Source organism: Apteryx mantelli, chromosome 1 (assembly GCF_036417845.1).
Source record: "Apteryx mantelli isolate bAptMan1 chromosome 1, bAptMan1.hap1, whole genome shotgun sequence".
Taxonomy (NCBI): domain Eukaryota; kingdom Metazoa; phylum Chordata; class Aves; order Apterygiformes; family Apterygidae; genus Apteryx; species Apteryx mantelli.
This window is the reverse complement of record NC_089978.1, coordinates 195,168,629-195,194,326: the sequence shown is the minus strand read 5'-3', so window position 1 is coordinate 195,194,326 and position 25,698 is coordinate 195,168,629. Positions and strand designations below refer to the sequence as shown.

Below are 25,698 nucleotides of genomic sequence, written 5' to 3'. Positions count from 1 at the left end.
TTACCAACACAGCCTAGTTTGTCATTCTGCCACTTTGTGTCTAAGTATTATAGTGTACCACTGATTGTTTTCCTTCTACCAAGCTTCTGCTGTATCTTTTATTCCAATACCTTCATTTGAAATTAGGTATCCTCATTCCTTCATCTTATTTTTTTAGATTTTTAGTACTTGTATGGAAGCATAAAAACATTTGGTTATATGTTTTGCTTTTTGCTCCCTTTTGAATTAGAAGTGTTCTGAGACTTCTTTGCTGTTTCCTGTTTGTGAGTTGCTGATTTATCTTACCCCTGAGGGTATAGAGTTAGGACTTCAGCCCTAGAGGATGTGTCATCCCAAACCATGTGCTGTTCTAGACCTACTGGCTTTTCCACAGTCTTCAGATTTCAAATTTTCCTATAACCGCTTTAATTCTTAATGCCAGCAGTCTGATTTGATTTTCATTCAGATGGAGCCCATCCCTTCTATCTAGTTACATCTGTTCTTTAGTTAATGGATCTGAACACCCACTCCTTCTATTTTTGCAGCTGCACACTGAGACTGCCTTGCTTATTCTGTTAATCGCTGTGTATGTTAGAGGGAGCATTTCAGAGAATAATGTCTGCCACCATGTAGTAATGAACTTCCTACGCAGTAGCCTACATTTTTATCTTGATAATTTCTTTCCTGTCTCTGTGTCACTGGTATCCACATGAACCTTCCATCGCGTACTAGGATCCTTTTGGAGCCTGCCGGATACAGAGGCGGCAGACAGTTGCTGGGCAGCCCCAACTGAGAGCACAAACTCAACTGCCTGTGTCCAATCATCAAATGTTCACCAATATTGACTGCTTTTTTTTTCCTCTTGCTTTCCCCTTTCCCCCTCTTCCCCTTTCCCCCTCTTCCCCTTTCCCCCTCTTCCCCTTTCCCCCTCTTCCCCTTTCCCCCTCTTCCCCTTTCCCCCTCTTCCCCTTTCCCCCTCTTCCCCTTTCCCCCTCTTCCCCTTTCCCCCTCTTCCCCTTTCCCCCTCTTCCCCTTTCCCCCTCTTCCCCTTTCCCCCTCTTCCCCTTTCCCCCTCTTCCCCTTTCCCCCTCTTCCCCTTTCCCCCTCTTCCCCTTTCCCCCTCTTCCCCTTTCCCCCTCTTCCCCTTTCCCCCTCTTCCCCTTTCCCCCTCTTCCTTCTGAGCCCCAAAGATCTGATTTTAAAATATTCTTCAAGTTCTATTTATGCTATCAAATTGGAAAGTAGGCTAAAGCTATTTCAAGCATCAAAATAAGTAGGTGCATCTATATTTCCACTGTGGTCAAATTCTCTTTATCATTTAATTTTCCTCAATGTTGCAATTTTGTAGAATATATCTAGGCAAAATTCAGGGGTTCTTTAAGGTACATTATTTGTATTTAGTCTTTAGAGGGCTTTTTAAACACAGTTCTTATACTATTCTTTGATTTTTTTTTTCATGTTCTGAAATATGTGTCACCTTTTACGACTTTCTTTTCGTATGTTACAATCTTAACTTCAGGCTTTTGGAACAGTCTGCTAACCCCTTTGGTAACCATTAGGCTGATTCCTCCTCTTTTGCCCTCTGAAATTTGCTTATTCTTCCTCTAATTTTGCTTGTTCTTCAAAATTCAGCTTCCTGAGATTGAAACAAATCACAGATAAGTAATGCTGGTTTTGGAGGGATTCTTCTTTCTCGTAGTGTTTCTCTGCACTGTGTTTATTGGTTTTGATTTTTGAGACATGCTTCTTTAAAGACCTGCTCTGGTGATTGATCTGATTTTAAGATAACAAGCCTTCATCTTCCTCCAGAATTTGTATTATAATGGTTTGGATTGCTTCCTTCTGCTACTGTCATTTGTACAAGAGTGTGTGTGCACACACACTTAAGCCTGAGATGATTTTGGAACGATATGAACCAATACTTTTCTATGAAAAGTATTAAAAGCTAGTATTAATATGTGCCTTCTTGTGTACTGTGTGTTAAATATCTTAAAAATACCTTTTCTGAAATTGATCTTAATCACTGATTTCATCTTCAGTTGAAGAACAAAAAATAATTCAAGCAAAATTAAGTCCAAGCATTATTGTGTAATATTTCTGTTTTGTCAATGAAGTGTTGTACTGCATTTTGGAAATGTAATTATTAAATAATAGTATGGAGAAACACATGATCATGAAGTTTGTCCTGAACACAGATTTAAGAAAAGTCTTAATTTCAGAAGAGCATTGTTGGAGGAATATTCCCTCTCTGCTTGTCTGCTGTTGTTACTTATGAAAATCTCTGTATGTGTAAACATACTGTCAGATTTGTTTATTTTAAAAAATACTCATTTTTGGTACTGCACTAAATACATGAAACATATTTTCATGCTTTCTACTAGCATCATTTTAATGCATTGAAATATAAAACTTTATTTTAGATGGTTTTTTTATTCTTTTCCTGTCTATGTATCAGCTGATTTACAAAATATTCTTTTTGTGATATTCCTGAAATGGTTACAAATTGAAACTTCTGTGTTAAATTCAGAAGGGAAAGCTTTTGTTTATGTAGTGAATTGTATTGACTGTAATGAAATCTTCTTTTTGATATTGTAAATAAATACCCAAAGAAAACATTTTAAAAATATAAATAAGTATCATAATTTCCCTAAGGTTTAGATCTGTTGTATGTGTGGATGAACTCCTAATACATTAACTTTTATTCCTTTATCTGTTTGTTTGGGTTTTTTCAGGCCCGGCGCAAAGAGGTTTTTATCCAGGAACGATATGGAAGGTTTAATCTCAGTGACCCATTTCTGGCTCTTCAGAGAGACTTTGAGGCAGGTGCTGGTGATAAGGAAAAGAAACCCATCTGCATGAACCCTCTGTCCATTTTAGAAGCTGTTATGGCTCACTGCAGGAAAATGCAAGAAAGAATGTCAGCTCAGTTGGTTGCTGCTGAAAACAGACAAAAGAAGGTATCCTGCAACCAATTTTTTTCCCTTTTCCTTCTCTTGATTTGTTCTTTTATGTCACTTTTTAAAAATCTGTATCTCTGTCTAATTCGATTGTCATCACAAGTGCTAAAATGTTACCATTTTCCTTGACATATATGATGAGGTGCTAGTTTTCTGGTGATATTTTGTATGCACACCTCATTCATTCCATATTGTCTCTACCTGTAGAAGAAATATAATTGGTATAAGTCAATGGACTACATAAGCGGCTAGCTCAATATGAGCTAGGGGGAAACATTATCATAGTGGTTTTTTTAATCCAGCACCATTAAAACCTAGAGGATCTACAGTTATACGTTTTTTTTCTTAACCTAAATAGTGAAAAATAAATAATTTATTTGTATGTCATATAAGGTAGCTCTGTTTAATAAATCAGTAAAAATACATTATAACTCTTAAAAAAAATACTATTTCTGAATATCTAGGACATTTGCTGTAAAGATAAAATTATTTTGGAACAAGTATGTTGCAAAAAAAAAAAAAGTTTGCTATACCGAATATAGTAAGGTGTTGGTATACCACTCTGAACTAACTTATCTTTTTTTTGAAACTCTACTTTCTGTACAGAAGAATACATTTTACTTTCCGCTTGCTGCCCTAAAAATGAATCATCTGTCTTAAATACATTGGATGTTTTTTTACTACTTTCTTGATATAATTGGTGCATTGTGCTCCAAACTTGTTTACAAAATTTTATTGTGCATTCTTCACTAATATTTTGTATTGTAAGCCATACAATTCTACAGGAGAGCTGAGGGAGGGGTTTCAAAGAAGAAAGGGGGGAACAGTGATATAAGAAGCTAATCTAGACCAATTTTTGTTGAATAATTAGAAAATAATTGCTTGCTAGTTTTTGAATCACACTCACTGGGTGTAACTTGGATAGAATGTTTTCAGCAGCTATGAAATAGAATTTTGGATACAGTTTTATGTTGGTTACAAAAAACAACACAAAGGCAATTACATTGGAATAAACATCATTTTGCTAGTAATTTCTCTAAGGGAACTAAATACACTCACAAAATTACTGTCTGTACACTGGAAATATTTGATCATTTGCTTTAGTTAAATATTCAAACCTTTTTTTTTTTCTTAGTTCTGTTCATTTTAGTTTGAACATCCCTGATCCATTAGACTTTAGAAAAACTCGGATACCATATCCAAACAAATGAATAATACTATACTGTATGATATATATGGTATGCATGATATCTAGGTCTTAAAACAGTGATTACACTGTTAGTTAATAGCCTATATAGTGAACTGTTCTACTTACCAAGCACTTCTTTTTGAAAACTCTTAAATGTTAATTTTTTTTTATATGCTGTTTATGTAAGAGAGTTGAGGTTTTGGGGGGAGGGATTGTCCAAAGTTCTAGCTAAAATAGTTTATCTAATGTTGACTTTGAATAAAGTGGAATGACTGCACTTCTGCCATTACATCTGTTTTGCTCCTTCAAGTGCTTGAATATGTATGCATTTATTTATATTGTGGACATTTTTCTGCCCAAAATTGATACCGGAGATGTTTTTGCTTCACCATTATTATAGGTGCTTTTTTGGCTCTGGTTTATTACCAAAGTGTGTATCTACAAGCCTGCATCTACAGAAAAAGGATGCACTTGCCTTTTTGTTTCCTAGAAGAAAACTAGATTAAAAAAAATAAATCATAATTTTAAGAAATAGTTTGATCTTAATTTATCTTGCATTTTGATTCTTATTTTGAGATATTCCTAACCTCTATTATTCTGAATAATTACAGACTTAATTCTGAAGTCTGTAAGTTTTAAGCTAAACTTCAAAGCACCAGATTTGAAAAAAATATGTTGTATTGCTCTGAAAGTGTGTCATTATGCTTCTACCCTTTTTGCTTCATCTAACAAGTAGAGAATTTAGCTGAAGACAGGATTTAAAAACAAACTCGATGGTGTTGAACACTCATATGCATGGCTCTCCTAGTGAGCTCACGCCTTCCTCTTTTAAAGCCATCAGTTAGAAATGCTACTTGAACAGGGTACCATCCCAAACTTCTTGGGTACGTGCCAACAGATTACATACTTTTCTCTCAACTATTTCCATTAATACCCTACACAAACCATTCATTCAGTGTTTTACTGTCCCTTAGTTCCACATTTTTCTTCCTGGTCTCCATCTCCCAAATCCTTCTGTGAAAGAGGTAGTGAAGGTATTTTGGAGGATTTCTATATGGTTGACTCTTAGTAACAAAAAAAATTAAAGCCCAGACAAATGTGACCTAAATACAGAGCCAACTGCATGTCCTCCTTCTAAGAGTGGTACTTCCTTCTCTTAATGTGTGATGCCTCCATCTTCTTGTTTGGAATTGCCTCACTGTCTCACTTTTAGACTAAGTGATGAAGTCTGTGAAACAGCTCTGTTTATTTCCTCTGGATATTATTGGACTCAAACAGGCTCACATTGAACTCTTTTTCCTGGGGGCTTACTATCTGTTAATACAGTGATCCTTATAGCGTTCTTTGAATAGAATTATTATTTAATCATAAGGAATAAATCATAACAATTTAAAGGAATGCAGGAAAAAATAAAAGATCTGCACAAATGACTGTCAGCCCTAGGTTACCTTACACCAAATACCTAATCCAGATTCCATCTGCTTTGTGTTAAGTCTTCATCCCTTTCCATGTCTTTGAAAGTATCTTTCCTGGAGCTGCTGAAAAAAATTCATTTTGAGGTTTCCTGAGAACTCAAAGCCATATCGTCAAAATGACAGTTCTTGATCTGTCAAGTGTTTGCAGAGAAGTTAATATTGAGATGCACGTTCAAAGAAAGAAATGTTGGTTGGAAGAGACCTATGGATGTAATTTAGTCTAACGTTCTGCTTGAAGCAGACCATCACTAGCAGTACATCAGGTCATCTGTCAGTTTGTCTAGCTGAGTCTTGAAATTCTCCAGGAACAGTGATACTACAGTCTTTCTGCATTACTCTCCTTGTGGAGAACGTTTTTCTAATGTCCGGTCTGAATCTCTTAAGCTTCAGTTTATCACTCGTACCGTATGTTATGGGGCCCCACCTGCCATTATCAAGAAGAATTTGGCTCTGTCATCTTTGTCAGAGCCCTTCAAGTAGTAATAGGCTGCTGTTAGATCATACCTTAGTCTCTTTTTCACCAGACTAAGCAAGCCAGGGTCCCTCAACCTTCTCTCACAAGGCATGTACTCTCTCTGACCTTTGCAGGACCTTGGTAGTCCTTTGCTGGACCCCATGAATTTTCTCAGTATCCCTCTATACTCTTTTTCAAATCTTTCTTTTCCAGATGTTTACGTTACTGGTATAATTCAGTGTATGCATACAGTATACCTCACAAAAATCAGGTCATAGTTAGTTCATAAGCTTATAAATATTTACAGCTAGTTCCAAACCTGTCAACTAAAGGACAAAATGCAGTGTAAATATTCAGATTTTTTTTTTCCTATTCAGGATGATACAGCCAAAAATAAAAGGGAGGTGGGAAGAGCATAGGAGACAACATAAAATGGGAAATTGATGCTCTTGTTGATTTGAAATTAAATACAGAACTGCTAGTAATTTCTTCGCAGGGATTATGTATGTATTAGGGATTCTTGATTTATGTGCAATGCTTGTAAATAAGATACTATAACAAAATGGTAAGACAATTATCCCAGCTATATTCTCTTGTTAAAATCTACTTGTAATTATTTAAAAATAATACAATTTCACTACAGTTATTTTACAAAAGCAGTCCCTCATCTGAAAGCAAAATGGAGAAATGTCCATTGTAATTCATGGTCTCTAACAGGAGTAATAAAGTACAGATAAACTTGATTAAACCATTTTCAATATAATCTTACTGCATTTTCAAGCTTTCAAAATTACATATAATTCCTATGATTCTCATACCTGTTTTAGCAAAAAAGGCCCTGTTGAATGGTTTGTCTTCCTCACAGTTACTTGCTAGTTGTGTTTGTCCGTGAAAGTTGATTTTGTGGAATGAGAAAGAGGTAATGAAATACTAGATAAAAATTCGTGATTTTTCTGCTTATGGAGACTTGTGAAAGGAATCATTCCTAAATCCACTGTCATCGTAATAGCATATTAATTCAATTTGCAGCTGTACTGACATTAACATAACTGGAGAGGTATGGTTGCTAGTATTGTTTGACTGATAATGTATTTTATTTTTTATATTTTTAACACCGTTTTTAACAAAGGGTGAACTTGGCTATGTGAATTGAACTGCACAGGATGTGTTGGGTTACCCTGGGATGTTGCTGTAAAACCACGATGGAGCCCCTCCAATGCTAATACAGTTTAACACCTGGTATTTGAAGGTCTTTTGGTATTGCAAGAAGCAGAGATGACATTTACAATGTAGATATGGCTTGCTATAGTGATTTCTTCCTCTTAACTAACTGGCTTTCATGATAATGGTATAATTTCAGATGGAAATTTTACTGTCATCATGATATACGTTATGTCAATATTGCCATCACCCATTTATGCTTTTTTCTGCATCCTCTTTATGAAAAGGAGGAGGAAATTTACAGTATGGTAATATGATTACAAATGTTGGGAGGTTGAGACATGCATACAAGCATTCCTGCAAAATCCTGCAATCCTCAGGACATTTTGCTTGTTCTCTCCATGAAATATTCCTTTCTTTCCCTTCCCTTTTCAGCATTTTCTTGTGTTTGAATTCTACTTACCCCAGGGGAAAGATTTATCTTGGGCATAATGAGCTATAACAAGTGGGATTTGTTTCTCTTTAACTGCAGATTATCTCCCTCTTGTACTTACCTCTTGATGGGATGAATTTCATTTCTGCTGTGTGGTATAATTGGAGAGTAACTGAAGTGTTATTTAAAAATGGCATTTATATTAGCTTTAGATTAGATGCAGTTTAGTTTGAAATGAATTGTAGATGCATCTACAGTGACATGGAAAAATAGTTCTAGAGCTAAGTTTTGTCCTCTATTGGAGAGGACAGGGAATAGCATGCTGTAACAGAAGGCTTTCTAAAAAGCTATTAGATTGTAATGACTGGTTTTTGTTTCTGCAACCAAGACATTTTAAACACTAACTTAGAGAAGAAATATTCCATATCCTATTACCAATCCCCTAGGCCATTTGTTCCCCACATTAGTTTACAGTAAATATATTCACTACACTATATTGTCTTAAACTCTGCAATTAGTATCATTTTACCATCTATAATTCTTCCTCCTGCTATAAAAAGCTGTAAATGCTTCACTGAAGTGAAGCATTTATTCTAAGTAAGCTCTTAAGTATATTGCTATTTTGCCACAGCTCTCTTCAGATGATTTTTCATCTGTTGTGAAATTTTCTTGCATCATATAAGCAAGAAATTTTCCTGTTGCAGTTAAAATTAAATGTTTATGTTTGTGAGCACTTGACTTTTTATAGGTACCTGAAAGTATTTTTCCAGAATAGTAAAAATACCAATTTAGAAAATGCACTGTAGAAAGTACAGTTCTGAATTGCTCTTGCTTTATCAGTCTGCACATAAATATTAATCTGAACTGATAAGATCAAAGAGATAAAAACTGTACAGGAGCAGGAGTGCTCAGCATCCTTTTTGGATACTGGTGGTGGCAAAATGGCATGAGTAGATTTTCAGGTATCACAATAGGAACATAAAATTAAGTTGTGAAATCATAAAGATATTTAATAAATAATGTAAATGAATAATCATGCAATAAATATGGAATGCAGAACTTTTAAAATCTGTCATTCAGATGAGTTATACAGGAAGCTACAGCATCGGTATAGGAAGGGAGGAGTAGGAAGAAAGATGCTGATTTTTTTCCTTTGTTGATGTTTGACTTGTGTAAGAGTTTGGGAAAAAAGTTTTGTGCTAACGTTAGCACAATACATAAGACACCTATTAGGGGCATGATGGATGGTGTATTTTTACCTTCATCTCCTTCAGCCTGAGGAATGCCTGGAACTTTCAAGGTAATTTCTTGCTCAAGGTAATTTCTTGCATGTGTCAGAATCCCTTGCCTTAGAAGAGGACTCTCTGTGATGTCTTGTGTACAGGCTGAATCAGGTGCCTATTCAGTCATGCAGTATTTGCCTAATTTCTGGATAATAGGTAGCTCCTCCCTCAGAAATCAAGGCCATTTGATCATTTTGGGGAGTCTCTATGTTGTCAGTGGAGAAAAGCAAATGTTCTACTTCAAGTCTCTGAATTGCTCTTCAGAGTTGCCTGTCTCTTCTCTTGCTTTTATAGGCTTACAGACACTTGCATTAGATACCATGAATCACTTTCCTGGGTCAGACAGGTTCATTTTAGGCATTCTCTCAAAGGTTAAAATAATAATGTCATGTTAATACTATGTTATTTTGAAAGTTTCCATTTTATTAATGAGAATTTATATATACACTTTCTTACAGTTGGAGGTGGAAAAATCTCAGTTACAGAATCTTGAGCTGGAACACAAAAAGCTATCTGCTCGTCTTGAAGAAGAACGTGGCAAGAATAAACATGTAGTATTGATGCTAGTGAAAGAATGTAAGCAGTTGTCTGGCCGAATTGTAGAGGAAGCCCAGAAACTGGAAGAAGTGATGTCAAAATTTGAAGAAGAAAAGAAAAAGGCTAATGGGTTGGAGGAGTCTCTTGCAGCTGAGAAACAAAGGAGTACACAAATGGAAGCTCAAATGGAAAAACAGCTGTCTGAGTTTGACACAGAGAGAGAGCAGCTGCGTGCCAAACTTAACAGAGAGGAAGCACACACCAGTGACCTCAGAGAAGAGAGAGATAAAATGATAAAAATGATTGAGCAGTTAAAAAAGGAAAATGAGAGTAAAGCTAATCTTTCTCTTCCTCATAAAAATAAAGATCGGAGTTCTGTGTCTGTTTCTGTTGAAACAGAAGAGCCAAGTTCAAAAACTGTTGCCTGCCAAACAGATACTGTATTGATGGACAGTAGCACTGAAAATGTTAAGAAATTGCCTTTGACTGTATCTGTAAAGCCTTCTACAGTGAACCCACTATTGTCTGGCAATACAAAAACGAATGTGTGTGCTAATGCAGCATTTGTGAAACCTGTCATTGATAGGCAGTCTTCGTACAGTGAACTTGTCCCTCCCACAACTCCCGTTCAAACTCAGAGTCAAAACAGAATTGAGGAAAATGGACCAAGTATGGGCTTATCACCTGATTTACCAAGTAGCACTACCCCTTTTTCGAATAATGCTTCCCTTTGCACCCCTTCAACACCAACTATCACAACTCAGAATTATCCATTAACTTCATCTATGCACAGCTTGCATTCACCATCTGCCAACACTACTGTGCATCCAGGCCTAAATCCACGAATCCAAGCAGCTAGATTTAGATTTCAAACAAATGCTAATGATCAAGACCAAAATGGAAACACAACCCAAAGCCCTCCCTCAAGGGATGTATCCCCTACTAGTCGTGACAACCTAGTTGCCAAGCAGGTAGCTCGGAATACAGTTACACAAGTCCTTTCCAGATTTACAAGTCCTCAGAGCAGCACTCCTTTGCGACCTGGGATGTCACATTCGATGGAAGTTGGCACGTACCCCCCAGTCGGTAGAACGGGTTTAAAGACTCCCAGTGTATCAAGAATTGATAGAGGCAATCCTCCACCTATTCCTCCTAAAAAACCAGGGCTTTCGCAAACTCCTTCACCACCACACCTGCAGCTTAAAGTTTTAATGGATAGTAGCCGATCCCCAAATACAAGTGTAAAAACTGACAACAAAACCGCAACCTCGCCTCTTTCAAGTTCACCACAAGGAATCAGGGTAATAAATGAGGAAATTATTTCTAAGTCCTCACCTCAGCTGCCACCAAAACCTGCTATAGATTTATCTGTGGCACCTGCAGTCTGTGCCATACCAGCCATAGCCACATCTCAGGTGGGTGCCTGGCCTTCCCACTTCCCTGGACTGAACCAACCTGCATGTTCAGAAAATTCCTTTGTCATTCCCACCACCATTGCCTGTAGCTCCTCCATAAACCCTGTTAGTGCTTCATCCTGTAGACCATGCGATTCAGACAGCCTCCTGGTAACAGCATCAGGTAAAGGGATTGATATGCTACAAACTGTCTCCCTCTAAAATGTTTTGTTTTTCCTGTGAATCTCTACATTGCTTTTTTTTAATTTATTTTTATCATTTTCCCTTAAACTAGTTTACCTTCCTAAAAGCTGAAATTTCCCTTTATGTTTTTTCCACGTTTCAGGGGTATGGGAATTCTTTTGCATAGTTCAGTAATGTCATAAATTATTTTTCTTCCTGAAGAAGGTCTCCAAATTGAAGTATTGGGTCTTTTTTGGGTTTTTTTTGTGTGTTTTTTTAAGGTCAAGAGGACCAACGTTTAGAGCAAATTGTCTGCAGTTTATGCTGTATTAAAGAAACTCCTTTTTTGGAATGTTATTATTTTGGACTTCAAAATGCTTTATCAGCCTGAAACATTTTTTCTTTTTGCAAATTATTTCTGCTGTTCTTCCATGGAATACAGTATTTTAATGCCTTTTGGTGCTTTGTGAATCTTTTAGAAAATGGTGCGTAGCTGAGGCTGCTGTATTCTGCTCTTGTGGCGCTAAATGCCTGAAGATGAAGGTATATAATTGCCTGGATAACAGTGCAGTTTCAAATATATCACTTCATGCCTAGAGAAATATATTCATTTTTTCTGTAGTTTAATGATGATAGTTTGTAGTCTTTATTAATGCTTTTCCATGGCATCTCTCAGATAGGTTTACTTCAACTAATGTCAGCAAAGTTTGATGCTGGAGAGAGTTGAAATCTAGATACTGTGTTGACAGTCCAGTAAGTGCGGAGTCAGTGCATGCATCTGCTGTTCATTTTGTATTGCAGAGACTTATTCTTATCAGTTGTGCTTAATCTGTAACATTTTATGTTGTGCCAACTTCAGAGTATCTTCTTCATGGCAGCTAAATGAACAAAGGCTCTGATCTATCTTTGAATTAGTTGCAGATCACCTATAATTTTTTTTCAACATATATCCCTGCTGGAAAACAATAGCACTGAAATATCTGGTAGTAGCCCCTCTTTAACCTGACATGCACTGCAGTGAGGAAGAAAGATTGACAGTTCTGGAACACTTTAGGCACAAAAATCTTCATCAGCATTGAAGAGTGTTCAAATGGTCTCAAATTTTACACCAGTATTCTCAGTTCAGTAATGATTCTTCAGTCCTTTGTAACTTTAGACCCTTTATCATCATTTTTAGGGTGTAAAACTCCAGGACAGCTGGTCTGCTCCCATTGCACAACCGACCACTTTCCCTTGGTAGTTGCACTGCTGTCTGATAAGGCAATTGAACGAAATCTCCAGTCTTGAGGTCCAAGGAACCTTGGAACATTATTAAGGGATTTTTATTCCACTTCAGTGAAGAATTTTGGCATGTTTCTGGAGTGATATCTAGTCGTGCTTTTAACATTTTGCTGTGATGCCATACGCTCAGAATGTTCTCTCCTTTCTGAAGGATGTCATACAACTGTGAGCTCAGAAATCTGATCTTCCATTTGCCTACTTCATCTCCGACAAAACAGTCATGGGATTTGATGGCTGCCTCTTTGTTTGCCGTTTTGCATATAAATTCCCTGAAATGTCATTCCTCATTTTTATTCATAGCTGGGTTTGATTGCCATGTCAGATAGATCATTAGTTTCCTAGTCAGTATTTTCCAAACCTCATTTGCCTTCAGATACTATTAGACTCCATAATGGAATTATAATTTCCTAAAGGATTTAAGATTTTACTAACATACAACAAATTATTAGGAAAATCAGCTTCAAAGTGAATAGTTTTTATAGTCATTACAGGCAAGAGGCTGGCTTGCACAATCCCTATCACTTGAACTAGGCTGTATGTGTCAGTTAGTCTTATATTAACTAGATGATCTTTGATAATCATTAAGGCAGTTTTTCCATTATTCTTAAAAAAAATAAAAAAATAAAAAAATCTTAAATCTTAAAAATTTAAGCCCTACCTGTTTACCTGCATAACTGCATGTACTACTACTGTTTTAGTTTGCACTTCTAAGTATAACATTTCTTTAGGAGCACAGTTAGCCTTTTAAATAAGACTCTTCCACGAAACTGTAAATTTTTGTTGCTTGTGAAATTCATTACAGTTCTCAGAGGCAATCTGCAACAGCAGGATTTTTGTCAAAAGCTGTTTTGTTTTTGTTTTTTTTAGTTGCGCTGTTTTACGTGTTCAAATTGCTGTCCTTAATTCGGACTTTGCTCTCCATTCACTTGATATTGAAAGGGGTAGAAATTTGGATCATCTGAACTCCTTATAATCCTTGCTCTGAACATTTGGCACTGTTAATATTTTGTAAGTAGCACAGCTTTTTGTGAAGTTTTGCAAATGGAAAACATATTCCATAATTTGAAGTGTGCAAAGAAAGAGAGCTTAAACTCTAGTGGGTGGTCTGCTGTCTTATTTTGTTAATACAGAGATGTTATTTTAATATCCCTCCCTTACTGTCCTACAAACTTGGGCAGAAAGAACAAACTTTAATAAATTTACCTGCAATATTCAGGTAATATTCAGGAGTTTCTTTGTCTTTAACTCAAACTTTTATTTATATATAATTGCATTTATTCTCTAATCCCTTTTGTATTTAATTTTTTATGGGAACTTAATCTATTTTAGTCAAGTGTTCTTATGAACTGCACTAGAACTAAATGAACTTTGAGCAGCAGATGTTATGTAAGCATGGAAAGGTATTCCTATATACATTTTATGCTCAGAAAGTAAAAAAAGAAATAGATTTTCTATATATATGTGGGAATAGATTTTTGTCTTAAAAAAGAAAAGCTAAACCAAATTTAATAACAGTTTTCATTAACATGATGTGGCCAGTAACGCCTGAATTCATGTCACTTATTCACCATTTTGCCTTTTCACTTTCATTTTTGAATGTGATCTTTCTTGAGGTGAAATCTAATGTATTACAAATACTACTGAAATCTCCTTCCCATAGCTGCAGTTTCATGACCTGTTACCACAGTTTCAGTTAGTTTTATTAATGTTCTAGTTGGTTTTAATCTGATTTATTTACTTTTTTCATAGACTGTTTAGTATCTCAATGTCACTTTTCATTAAGATTTCACCATTCTTTGCTTTGTTTATATTTAATTGTATGGTAAGTAGTGAGCTTCAATCAGAATTTGTTAATACTTTTCAAAAACAGTGCACAGCAAATTAACACATTAAAAAGACATTGAAAGAATCCTGAATTTTCATGATTTTGGGATTGTCAATAAATTCATGCATCTCTCTTCTGACTGTGGAGTCAGAAGAGTTGATAGTAGCCTAATCACTAAAGTATTCCTTTTATTAATTTCAAATAAGTTTCCTAGTTAGGTCAGACTGCTTTAAGAACATGTCAATAGCATCATTTTCTATAGGGAGTATTTTGGCTCTAGACAGAGCAAGTATTGTAAGAAAACTTAAAAATCAGAATACAGGTTGTTTCAGTTATGCATTCTGTCAAATTAACGAGACAGTACCTTCTTTTAGATGTGAGGCATTGTACTGTGTATTGCTCTTTTCATTCCTGGTAAGAAAAGACACCAGCTTTTGTCATTAATGTTGAACAGACTGCATGTAAAGAAATTACAATGAACGTTTATGGTCCGATTCAAAATCTGTGACAGTGTTTTCATTAACTTCAGCAGCCTTTGAACTGGTGCCAAAGTGCTTCTGCTCTGTTTGGATTCCTACGTTTCAATGCCTGCAAGAGTTCAAAATGGAAATGATTCTAGGCAGTTGGATTTTCATACCCCTGGGACTTCTGCTTTCACTTTCTTCTTGGTTTTGCGCTTTTTATGTCACTCTTCAATGAAGTATTTTTTCTTATTTTGTTCATTTCTATAATGATTGGTTTATCCTTTCTATACAATTGGCTTAGAAGAGGAAAGTGGGGGAGCGAGGGGCTGATCTGGGCTCTGAAATTAACCATCTCACATTCTGAAGCTGATGCCAGAAGCTGTTTTTGTCTGTCCCTCTGCCCTTCATCACTGCATGTCCTACAAGCTTTCACAGATGCTTCACATTTCCTAACTTTTTGCATCTGAAATTATGTGCTTTATTTATTGGTATTTTCTAACATGACTACATATTTTTCTGGATGAATACAGCTTTATTATGTTGCTTTATATTGATAACAGTAGCTAAATGTTCATTTATGTTATTATTTGGTTTCTGTTTCTTATTCCATAGAAGGTTTTCATCCAGTCATAATCTAGTATAATGAATTTCATCAGTGGATTGCAATGATGTATTTTACTCTCTAGGAGTTGCAATGAGAATTAAGATACCACGTACCACAATGAACATCCCCTTTCTTTCTTTCTTTTTTTTTTTGATGTCTCTATTAATGATGCTTTAAAAAAAACTTGCATTATTTTCAACAAGGAAGGGAACCCATGAATACTATTTACCTTACAAAACAGAGTGATCTTCATGTTTATAACTAAGTGTCAGGCTTTCCAAATGCCCCCAAATAATTCAAATATAAGTTAGATGAATTCCTAAATTGGAGAAGTGAACCTGGACAAAGAATGTTAGCTTTAGAGTATAACACAAACAATATCCACTGTCCCTTAACTACCATGGCAAGACAGTAAAAAAAATTACACATCAAGTACCATTTAAAAATTTCGAGGTATATAGTAACAGCTGCAACACAGTTGGTTCAAAGAATAATAAAGTGTTGGAAAAATAAATGCATTTTTATAATGGAAAGGAAAAACAAAGTTATTCTTCAGTCAGTCCCTTTGGGATTTTGTAAGAGTTAACTGTTCTCAAATATTTGAAATGTATATAGAATATTTTTCACCATTCAAAGGATGCAGTTTAATTTGTGTATTGATTAGTTTCTTACAAACTTCTGAGCTTGAAAGTCTTCAAAATTCTCTGATAAAAGTATTGAAAAACAAATATTAGTAAATGTATTATTTCATAAAAGAATGAAATATGAAAAATATTCAGAAGGTAACTTCAGAATTGAAGTTATATAAAGGTAGATGGAATGAGCTTTAGAGTTTATCCTCAGTTTAAAATTAAATTTAGAAGCTAATTTCATAGCTATAGTGATGACTTTTTATAGTCTACAAAGGAGATTATAAGTTGAGTAATAAAGTAACATCCTGAAAATACTGCAAGTATAATGTTTCCTTTATGTAGTAAACTAGTAAGCTTTATTTGAAATTATAAATTTAAAGTAGCTTACGTGAAAAGCAAATACAAAATTACTTCAAGCATTTATTTTTGTTATATTGAGCTGGGATCTAACTATATGCTATGTATTCTTGTGTAAATCTTCACCTTGATTAAAATTTGTCCAGATCTTGTGAGGTTTGCAAATACATTATTTCTGTAGAATTCTACAGGGAACCCCTCATCTTTAATTCTGTGTTTCCAAAATGCTGAGCAGATCATCCCAGCATGGTAGAGCCACTGCCGTGTGCTTTTCTAAGTATTGAAGTTTGGATAGCATTTGATCAGCTTGATGGAACTGGAAGTAATCACTCTGCAGCTCCTCTTCAGTTTTGGGTGTTGGGGAACCACAGTAAAAGCTGGGTAAACTTGCTTTGTACTGTCAGATTTCAGCCTCATATAAGGGTATATGTGTGCCCACAGAATACAAATAGTTTCTTACTCAGAAGAATAATGTGGATTTTCCAAAGGTAATAGTGAAAATAAGGTCTTTCTCCTATTTTCTCTTGCAGTCCTTGATCAAAGAAGAATGCACAAAATCTTCTATGCTGTATGCAGCAAACTTCATATTCTTAACAAACTCCCTACTAAAGCTGATAAGTAATGATATAATGGAACACTTAACCTATATAATTCCTAAGCTTTCAAAGCTTTGAATTGAATATTGCCTTTTAACTGGGTGACCTGAAAGCTTTCACTAGTAATTTTTATGTAACCAGCTCTTCATTCACACTGGACCATTTTATACAATATAATTAAAGTATTGCTGAGTAAAATGAACATTGCTTTAAGGCACAGTTCAACAATAAATACATTTATTTCTGAAAAGTACTTCTACATTTTTTCACAAACTGTTACTGAAAGGCACTTAAAAAGTTATTAAAGGCTCTCTGTCCTATTTGTGTATATAACTGTGGGTGAGATATAAATACTGAAGTTTGGGTTAAAACTGTGAAGAAGGATAAAATTTTATATGAAAATAAATATACTTTTAGAAACCTTTCCTTAGATACTTTAAAAAACTTTCTCAGCATATCAGTAATTAAATTGAAACTTGCACTTGTATAAAATTTTGAGTAGAGTTTTTTAGTAGTATAAATTTTCTGAGACATCCAGCTGCTGCTACAGGTCATAAGGAGTTTTATATTGACCTGTTGTAATGAAATTCCATTTGTTTGCATTAACCCCTTGTCACCCTTATATGCAGTTTTTATTCTTCAGATCGCCTTCTGATCTATAGACAAAGCAGCATCACAAAACCTGTGCTAAACTAACCAACCCTGTCATTTTGAAGGTCCTGTTTAATTTTTAAAAGACCAGAGAAAATGCAGAGCTTAATTTATTTGTGTGTCTTCTTTCTAACTTCTGTTGCTTTAACTCACAGGCTGGTCTTCCTCCCTAACCCCTTTGTTAACAAGTGGTGGTCCTGTCCCCCTGGGTGGCAGGCCCACCCTTCTTCACCAAGCTGCTGCCCAGGGAAATGTCACTTTATTATCAATGCTGCTTAATGAAGAAGGACTGGACATTAATTACTCTTGTGAAGATGGCTATTCTGCCTTGTATTCTGCTGCTATGAATGGACATACAGGTAAATGATTCCCAGTTTTGTTGTTACGGTATTCATGTGAAGTATTGGAAGCTTATTTCATGTTTTAAATAATATTAAATTAGGTCTAATGCATTTTCTTTTAAAAATATGAATTTAAAAGTGAGATATATAATTTTTACAACAAAAGCATGCATATAAGCAATACTTTTGAAGACAGAGTTTTGAAACACGAAAGCCTTCTCTCTTGTAGTAAAATCCTACAGGAACTCCTGTTCTAATTCTCCACTGCCTTCCTATAGAAAGCCATCAAATATCATCACCTCATTTTCTATGACAAACTTAAGATCTTTTCTAACAAAGGGAAAAGCTTGAAAGAAAGAACTTCTGTGGTGCACTATAGAGGGTAAGTGGGAAAGAACAGGTCAGCAGAAGTGTCTTGAGCTTTTGCAGCAGCAGTGGAAATGATGAAAATGATTTCAGAGTAGTGTGTTACTTGGGAAATGAAATGAACTGTCTTTATTTTCGAACCACATGACACAACTGTAGTTTGTTCTCCAAGCTCTTCTGAGGTAGTTAACTTTTTTTCTTTCTCCTCCCCCACTGTCTCAATCCTCAGACTTGAGGAGGTAGCATCTCTGAAGGTTTCAACAGTTAGACTTCATATTTTATGGATACATTTAGAAAATGAGGCAAATATATTAGTAAAATGTTAATTTCATTGATACCAACTCTGAGCAATGATTTTCGGACTGTTAACACAAGGCTCTTGAACAACAGCTTTCTTTAAAATTACAAAACATTTAACTAACATTTTTTATTACTGCTAATGTAGAAACCTGCTAGAGGTGTTTATCTAAAACAATACCATTCTGCTGTTTTGGATGTTGAAGTCTGCCACTGATGTCTGCCATCAATACCAATGGCAATAATTCCATTAATTTTAGCAAACTCAAATTTTTATTTCACAAGAAAAAATGGAACGTAGTGCCTTGAAAGTCACTGCTTTTAAGAGTACTTTGTGTTTTTGTTTAGCAATGTATCTCTTAGTGACATAATTAGAAATCCCTGATCCACTGTTTAAAATAGTATATAGAGACTGTTCCATTTCTTTCCTCAAAGATTTTTAAAATAAAAGTATAAAGTTAGGTTCCTAAATCCAAAACAAGGGAGATTATATATTTCTCTCTGACATTTGCAGGGTTAATTTTACTACCAGACATCAGGAAAAGAGGAATTTTCCCTATGTTCAGAATGGTGTATTTTGTCTTTGTGTGCTATGTGCCATGGTTTAGTTCCCAGTAACATCTGGGCCTTTTCATCTGACAGATTCTGTGCTGCTGCCCAGATCTTTAAAATATTGGAAAAGTCCTTTATCTAGTTTATTTTCTTCTTCTGAGACTTAGTAGTTTTTGGAACTTTTTGTCTCAAGCATTTTGGGCTCAAGTTTGTTATACTGTCTGAAAAGGGTTGGGGTTTTTTTTTTTTTTTCCGTTGAAGAATGGATGTTCTGTAGATTCTTCTAGACTTGATTGACTTAAGTCCGTTTATCATCGGTGGTGTTTGTGGGAGACTGAACTTGGCCCAGTTCTTCTGTTCTCATCTTGTATTCCTATATGTTTCCAAGCAAATGCCCTGATTTTCAATTACGATTACTAAGGAGCTCTTAATGACAGCAAAGGCAATTTGGTTGCTTCCTTTATTGTCAGAATTCCAAATAAGAGGCACTTGAGAGACATATGAAAACACAGGCATACTAACAAACACACACATTTGCATCCTGTAATTGTTTGGTATCTTTTGCTTTTTCAGATAAAGAATATATTAGTGTGATCTTAGCTTTGTACTTCTATTTATAGTTGACAGTATATGAAAAATACTTCGTTTTACGATCAAAATTTCATGACATTCTCAGCAACTAAATGGATTATATGAATTCTGAATAGGAGAATTGCACATTCTGATGTTCTGTCAAATACATTGTATGAAAACTGAGAGCAGCCTGAACAACTGGATTTATAGTATTTTTGAAGAATGAAAGGTTTTTGTGCTTAACTTTAATATGTAATCCTTTGTTTGGTACTTGCAGTTAATTCCAAAATGTATGGATAGATGCAGCTCTTCAAAACTGAGACTTAGGAAAGAGTTGATAATGAAGTGATTTTGAGAAGGAAAAGAATCATTTAATTGTACAAATTTTTCATAGCATTGAGTAGTATTTTCAATGGTAGGTTACTGTCTTTTGACCAATTTTTTTCCTTCTTTCTTTCTGTGGATGACTTAATATGTAAACTTATCCTGGGGGTGATAGCAACATGATTTCATTTATTGAGGTCATTTTCTATCTGGAGTTAGTGACTAAATATATTTGGAGATTTCTGGGACCCCTCTTGTCTCCTATAAATCCTATAAATTGACTAACCAGATTTTCTGATTACTCCTGGGAAACAGCTGGGCCAAAGAAAAGAGCAGCTCTACACTCATTAAGAGCCAGCATAGTGAGTAGCTCCCTTCACACACAAACATGGCATTACAGAGAGCCTGAGGAGGATGGAAAGCAAATGCTCTCCACACACACACAGTTGAAATACAGTATTTAAGATTTGTAGATTAATAGGGAAAGGTAAAGTATGCTGTAACCAATGTGGTGGCAGCAGCTGTTGCGTGCTCAAAGCCCAGTCTATAGAGAAAAATGACTTGCACAAGAGAAGAGAACACTCGAGATACTCTTTCCTAGTCAGTTTTAGTTGCAAGGCTTTATCCTTCCTCTGTAAATGGTTGCACTTTGAGAGCTGCAGCTGAGGGTTTTTTCTAGCACGTGAAGCTCATAGCAGCTTCTTTGTTTCCTGCACACACACTGTCCCCCATTCTGTAGGTCTGAGAGGGAGAACTTCACCATGAAAATATACACTAAATACTTTCTTTGTGTTTGACTAGACACTGGGAAACTGATTTTATGATTTAACCACTAGATTGGGGCAGCTGAACAGATTGTTTTGTCAGGGCATCTTGATTTGATCCATTAACAAAGCAGGAGCCACCTCAATCTATTATACACTGAAAAAGGGTTTCCTACTTGATAATATGTACAGTAGTTCATTGAGCTAATATATCTGTGTATCTGCACTGTGTTGGTAATCCTGACCATTCTCTGCCGTGCAAGAGGTAGCTGAGAAAGAGAGAATGAAATAATAAAAGTCCCTGAAACTGAGAGATGTGAAGAGAATAATATCCTTTGGCCTCAGTTATGTGCTAATTATATGTATTTATGGTGTAATCAATTCTTTTCTATCCTGAGTATTTGGAGGCTGTGGCAGCATGGTTGATAGGAAAAACTGGAATGGTGTGGGAAGTAGAAAGGGGTGAGGTACAGGGACATGGAGCTACACAGAGTCAGCTCTGCAGAGCCACCGGATGTATCTGCACTGTGTTTGCCAGCACTCTGGAAGAGCTAACCACCCAGCTTTGGTGGAGAATATTCAAGTCTCCAGGTGTTTGTGCTAATAAACATCCAGGTTTTTCTTTTGCTTTGACCAAAGCCTTTAACTCAGTGACAACCTCAGTGCCTTTCTTGTGCCTGCCCTTCTGCCCAGTGCCCTCCACTGCCAATTACTTCTATGGCAGACATCAGTGAATGGGAATTAATGAGACAGGATTTACTCAAACTATGCTTTTCTCAAGCCAGTTGAAAGTCTACCCAGAGGACCCAGGCTTCTTGGAGATAGTGTTCTTCTACCGAATGTGCCAGGACAGGTCCCACAGGGCTTACTAGCTTACATGCTATGCCTTATGAAAGTAACTGTTATTTCTTCATGCTTGCACCTATCCCTGAGAACAGAAGAGGTCAGAGCAATGATTTTCATCAGAAGCAATATTTTCACGTAGATAAGCTACTGCCTGAATGATCTGCTAATCACTAATTGCAAGTTAATTGCACCTTTCTAGAGAGATAGTCTTGTTCTGTGCATTCTTCGTTGCTTCTGCATGGCTCACAAATGTTTTTGGGAAGAAACCAAACAGTGGTCTAGCCAAATACATGAAACTGTTTGAAGAAAATTTATTCAACATAATTCAAAGAGCTTTAGAAGAATTTTAGGATGTCAAGTAAGAATCTGTATTTTTAAGTTAATTGTTTACCTTAAGACTGGGATTGACAATGGAAAAAGAAAAGTTTATGTCATTTGTAGTATAGAATTTTTTCTGCTACAAAAAGATTGAAAATATAATTTGATTTTAATTGGCATTGTCTTACAAGTAGAAATATTCAATAAAGTAGATAAATGAGAGCTCTTTATGACTTAAAAAATCTTTCAGATGAAGTCTGGGTAGCTTATCCTAACAAACAACTTAAAAAATAGGTGCCATTTCAAATCAGGTTACTTATTTAAGAATCTTAATTTACAATACCAGTGTTTTAAAATCTTACTTTTTAATTTTAAATTACTCATTCAATCAACTCCACAACATCTGCAGTAATATTTGAAAGAATTGTAACAAGAGCAAATATGTTAGATTAGTCAGATTTCTGAATAATTCTAAATACATGTTTCTGATCTCTAGAGATAAGCTGCACTGACAAAGCTTGGCTCCAGGATCTTAGCCAGTGTTGGAAAAGAAAGCATTAAACTTGCTCAGAGAATTGGTCAGGAGTTTATAACTGGGGTTCTAGCTGAGCTTATTTTTAGCGTAGTAGTTTCAACTCCAGAAGACTTTTTTATTTTGGTCTAGAACCAATTCTAAGAATATGGAGCAGATTGAGGATTTTCTTCAAACTTATTTGGGTTAAATGATATTCCCATTTGTTGTGGATGAAAAGCAATCTAATTACTATGCAATTAATGATCTTAAGTTAATTTAGCTGTAGAATGGTGGAATCAGGCTGATTTTATTTTTGGCATGTCATTTTGGAAACATTTTGAACATGAATGGTTTGTTTTTTTCCTCTGGAGTTTGTAAGCCTATCTTATTAGTCATTGCAATCCCGTATCAGGGTCCTAAAACAAGAGCGGCCAGCCTCTTGTATGAGCTGCGGATAACTTGTGAACATTTCCCCTGTGGCTCGGGATGTGTTGTGTGACTGCTAGTGGGACTGTGCTGTCATTGGGGACTGCTGGATAATTCAAATTCCCAGCTTTGCAAGTACATAAATTAGCTGTCAGTAAGGGAGTTGCCATTAATGGGCATATATATGGATCCCAGTATGGACCCAGGCCCTTTTTATGAAGAGTGGTGGTGCCCTCAGGGAATCATTCTTCTCTCACCTGCCAGCCTGGAGCTTCTACTGCAGTTCACAAAGGTATGTGGTGTATGTAGTCAAAAAGATTGGCTGCTGTTGCTCCAAAATGATGTCTCTTGAGCAGTTTTTAAACTTCACACAGTTTTAACCACTTATTTTTGTTGCATCAGTCTATGTTTATTCTCAATTTATAGACTGTGTGAGATTGCTGCTGACTGCAGAAGCACAAGTTGATGCTGCTGATAAAAATGGCTTTACACCCTTGTGTTCAGCAGTTGCTCAGGGACATGTCAAGTAAGTGAAGTCTTAAGATTTTACCCATCAGCTGTTATTTTTTATTTTACTTTCTCTTTACATTATATACTTTAGTGTTCCACTCTATGAATTGCTATAAATGCATTTGTCATTTATTGAAAGCAACTATTGAATCTCATATTCACATGCCATTCTGGTTGAATATTTTCCATTTATTTTGTTTCCAATTGCAGCTTTTAAGTTTGCTGAACATGTGTACTGTTTGTAACCACGATGTGACACTGGTCTCCATGGCAGGCTTACCTTTGAATTTCTTGATTTTCTTCATGTCCTCAGACAATATAGAATTAACATGGGGAGGAGGAAAGAAATAATTTTTGCATTAATTTTTTTAAGTATAGGGAACTATGGTTTATCATACAGAGATACAAGAGCATTTCTTGAGTATTCAAATGTGTGATATAGAATCAAATTACTTCAACTGAAACTGATTTTTTTTAAGGTTTAAGTTTTTTTCATATCAGTAAGTTTGAAAAACAGAAAACTATGTATAGGTCAAAGAATGGTTTCTAAGAACGTTCTTTGAAATGCAGTTACAATAATTTCTCTTTTTTTTTTCATGGCTAATTTTAGAAAGAATCAGTGTATGACAGCATGTTTGGAAAATTCTGTCATCTCTTTATACTGAGAACCAGTAAACAGCAGTTCATCCAGATGACTCTTTTTCCTCCATTTTCTTTAAGTTGGGGGAGCTGAAGGCTGGCACTGTTTCCTTTTTGCAGCTTTACTGTATATCATTTAATCATAGAAAATAGAACTGAAAGTTCAAAGGAACTTCTAGATAACCTTTTCCAGAGCACATTTACACAGAACAGAGCTATTTCACAGATGCCAAAAGTATTAAACAGTCTGACAAGAAATCTTAATTAAAAACTTTAGGTTTGTTTTATGTATCTTTATTTTTGCTTCTCTCTCAACTTTTGATTCTTTTGATGTTGCATTTCACTATTCCTAAGGATTTCTCTCTGAGACATTAACATCTAGGGGTCACAGTCTTAGAGTGCCGTTGTATAGTGATAGGCCCTCACCCAGCAATGGGAAAGTTTGTCCCTGTCCTCTCATGTTCTTCCATGAGTATATAAGGACCATCTTGCCACTTCTTAGAAGACTTCAAGCTTATCAACTAGGGTATACCTTTTGCTGTTTTAAACCAGAGGTAGCAGATCCCCAGTAGGTGTTTTGAGCACAAAAACATATATATAGTTAAACGCTTCAGTGTTTTACGTAAAATCTGTAAAAATTAGCTGTGACTTAACAAGATGTACAAAAATAGTCTTCATATTCTCTCACTAAAATAAATATAACTTGGAGGGGTGGGTTGTTCATTTAAATGGGAAGCTATTTTTTTCGTTGACTTACCCTCACAACACTTTGCTATATATAGTCATCTGTGCTGTGATGTTGCAGACTTTATATTCTTTTTCCCGTAGAGTTACCTATGTAGTATGATATCCCTAAACACTTTTCTTACTTTCAATTTTTTTACGTACTAAATGTGAAATGAATTATAAAGGTAAGTGTGGAATAAAAACAGGTCTAGAAGAAAATATTACAGAATACAAATGCTTCAGTAATGCTTTAGGCTGTTTGACTTGTTGATCCCTTCAAAGTTCTGGCTCAGAAAAATTCTGTTATGGGCAGAATTTTGGGCAATGGTATAATCTGTCCATTTTGGATTATCCGGTTGCACAGTCTGTGTTACTTGTGTTTCTACAGCAGCAGGAATCTGGGACTACTGACAGCAATGAACTGTGCAGTATTTGTCTGTGATAGGTTTGCTGACAAGTCCCCTGTGACAGATGTCAATTAACCTTATTCCTGAACTGTGACAGTACTGTTGTTCCAGCCATAGTTAGAGTCAGAAAAAATTAATAGTTGCTTGGGATTGTTCAGTAATCTCACCACTTCAGAAAATGCTATTAAGGGGAAACTTTCAAAATCATTTCACATGTGGCCTAAACCAGGCTGACCTTACCTGACTTTGAGATGGAAAGTCAGTGTAGTAGTTCCAGAATCATTCAGTCCCCCAGGGAGCCCTTGCAGAGCATTCAATGAAGTCTGCTTGAAGCTTTTATTTACAGACCTGGGATCAGAGAGGCTTCTTCAGAGTCTTATTAGATTGGTTAGATTTTTAGAACCTATTAAAATGATACAATACAATGGCTTGAGTACAATGCAAAATGACAAAATAGGTATTTTTAACATAGCAGACTTGAAACTCAATCTGCAGTTGTTTTATGGAAGTGTCATTTTCAGAAGGTCCAGCTTAGTCATTCAAATTAATGTTCTCTCTTTTATACTTTTCTAAAACTGGTCGTTTTATCTTAATCTTGATTGACTTTCTAACTAAATAAAAAATTCACTGAGTTTTTTTT

General features: G+C 35.6%; 1 protein-coding gene across 3 annotated transcripts in view; it reads left to right on the top strand.

Moving 5' to 3' along the window:
• CTTNBP2 (cortactin binding protein 2) overlaps positions 1-25,698 on the top strand; it is a 93,576-nt gene that overhangs the window by 34,638 nt on the left and 33,240 nt on the right. For all 3 annotated transcript variants that reach the window (XM_013947741.2, XM_067315146.1, XM_067315161.1), the window contains exons 3-6: positions 2,712-2,936; positions 9,390-11,046; positions 17,611-17,814; positions 23,203-23,302. In XM_013947741.2, the coding sequence (XP_013803195.1) occupies positions 2,712-2,936; positions 9,390-11,046; positions 17,611-17,814; positions 23,203-23,302 (2,186 nt within the window). The remainder of the gene's footprint in view (positions 1-2,711; positions 2,937-9,389; positions 11,047-17,610; positions 17,815-23,202; positions 23,303-25,698) is intronic.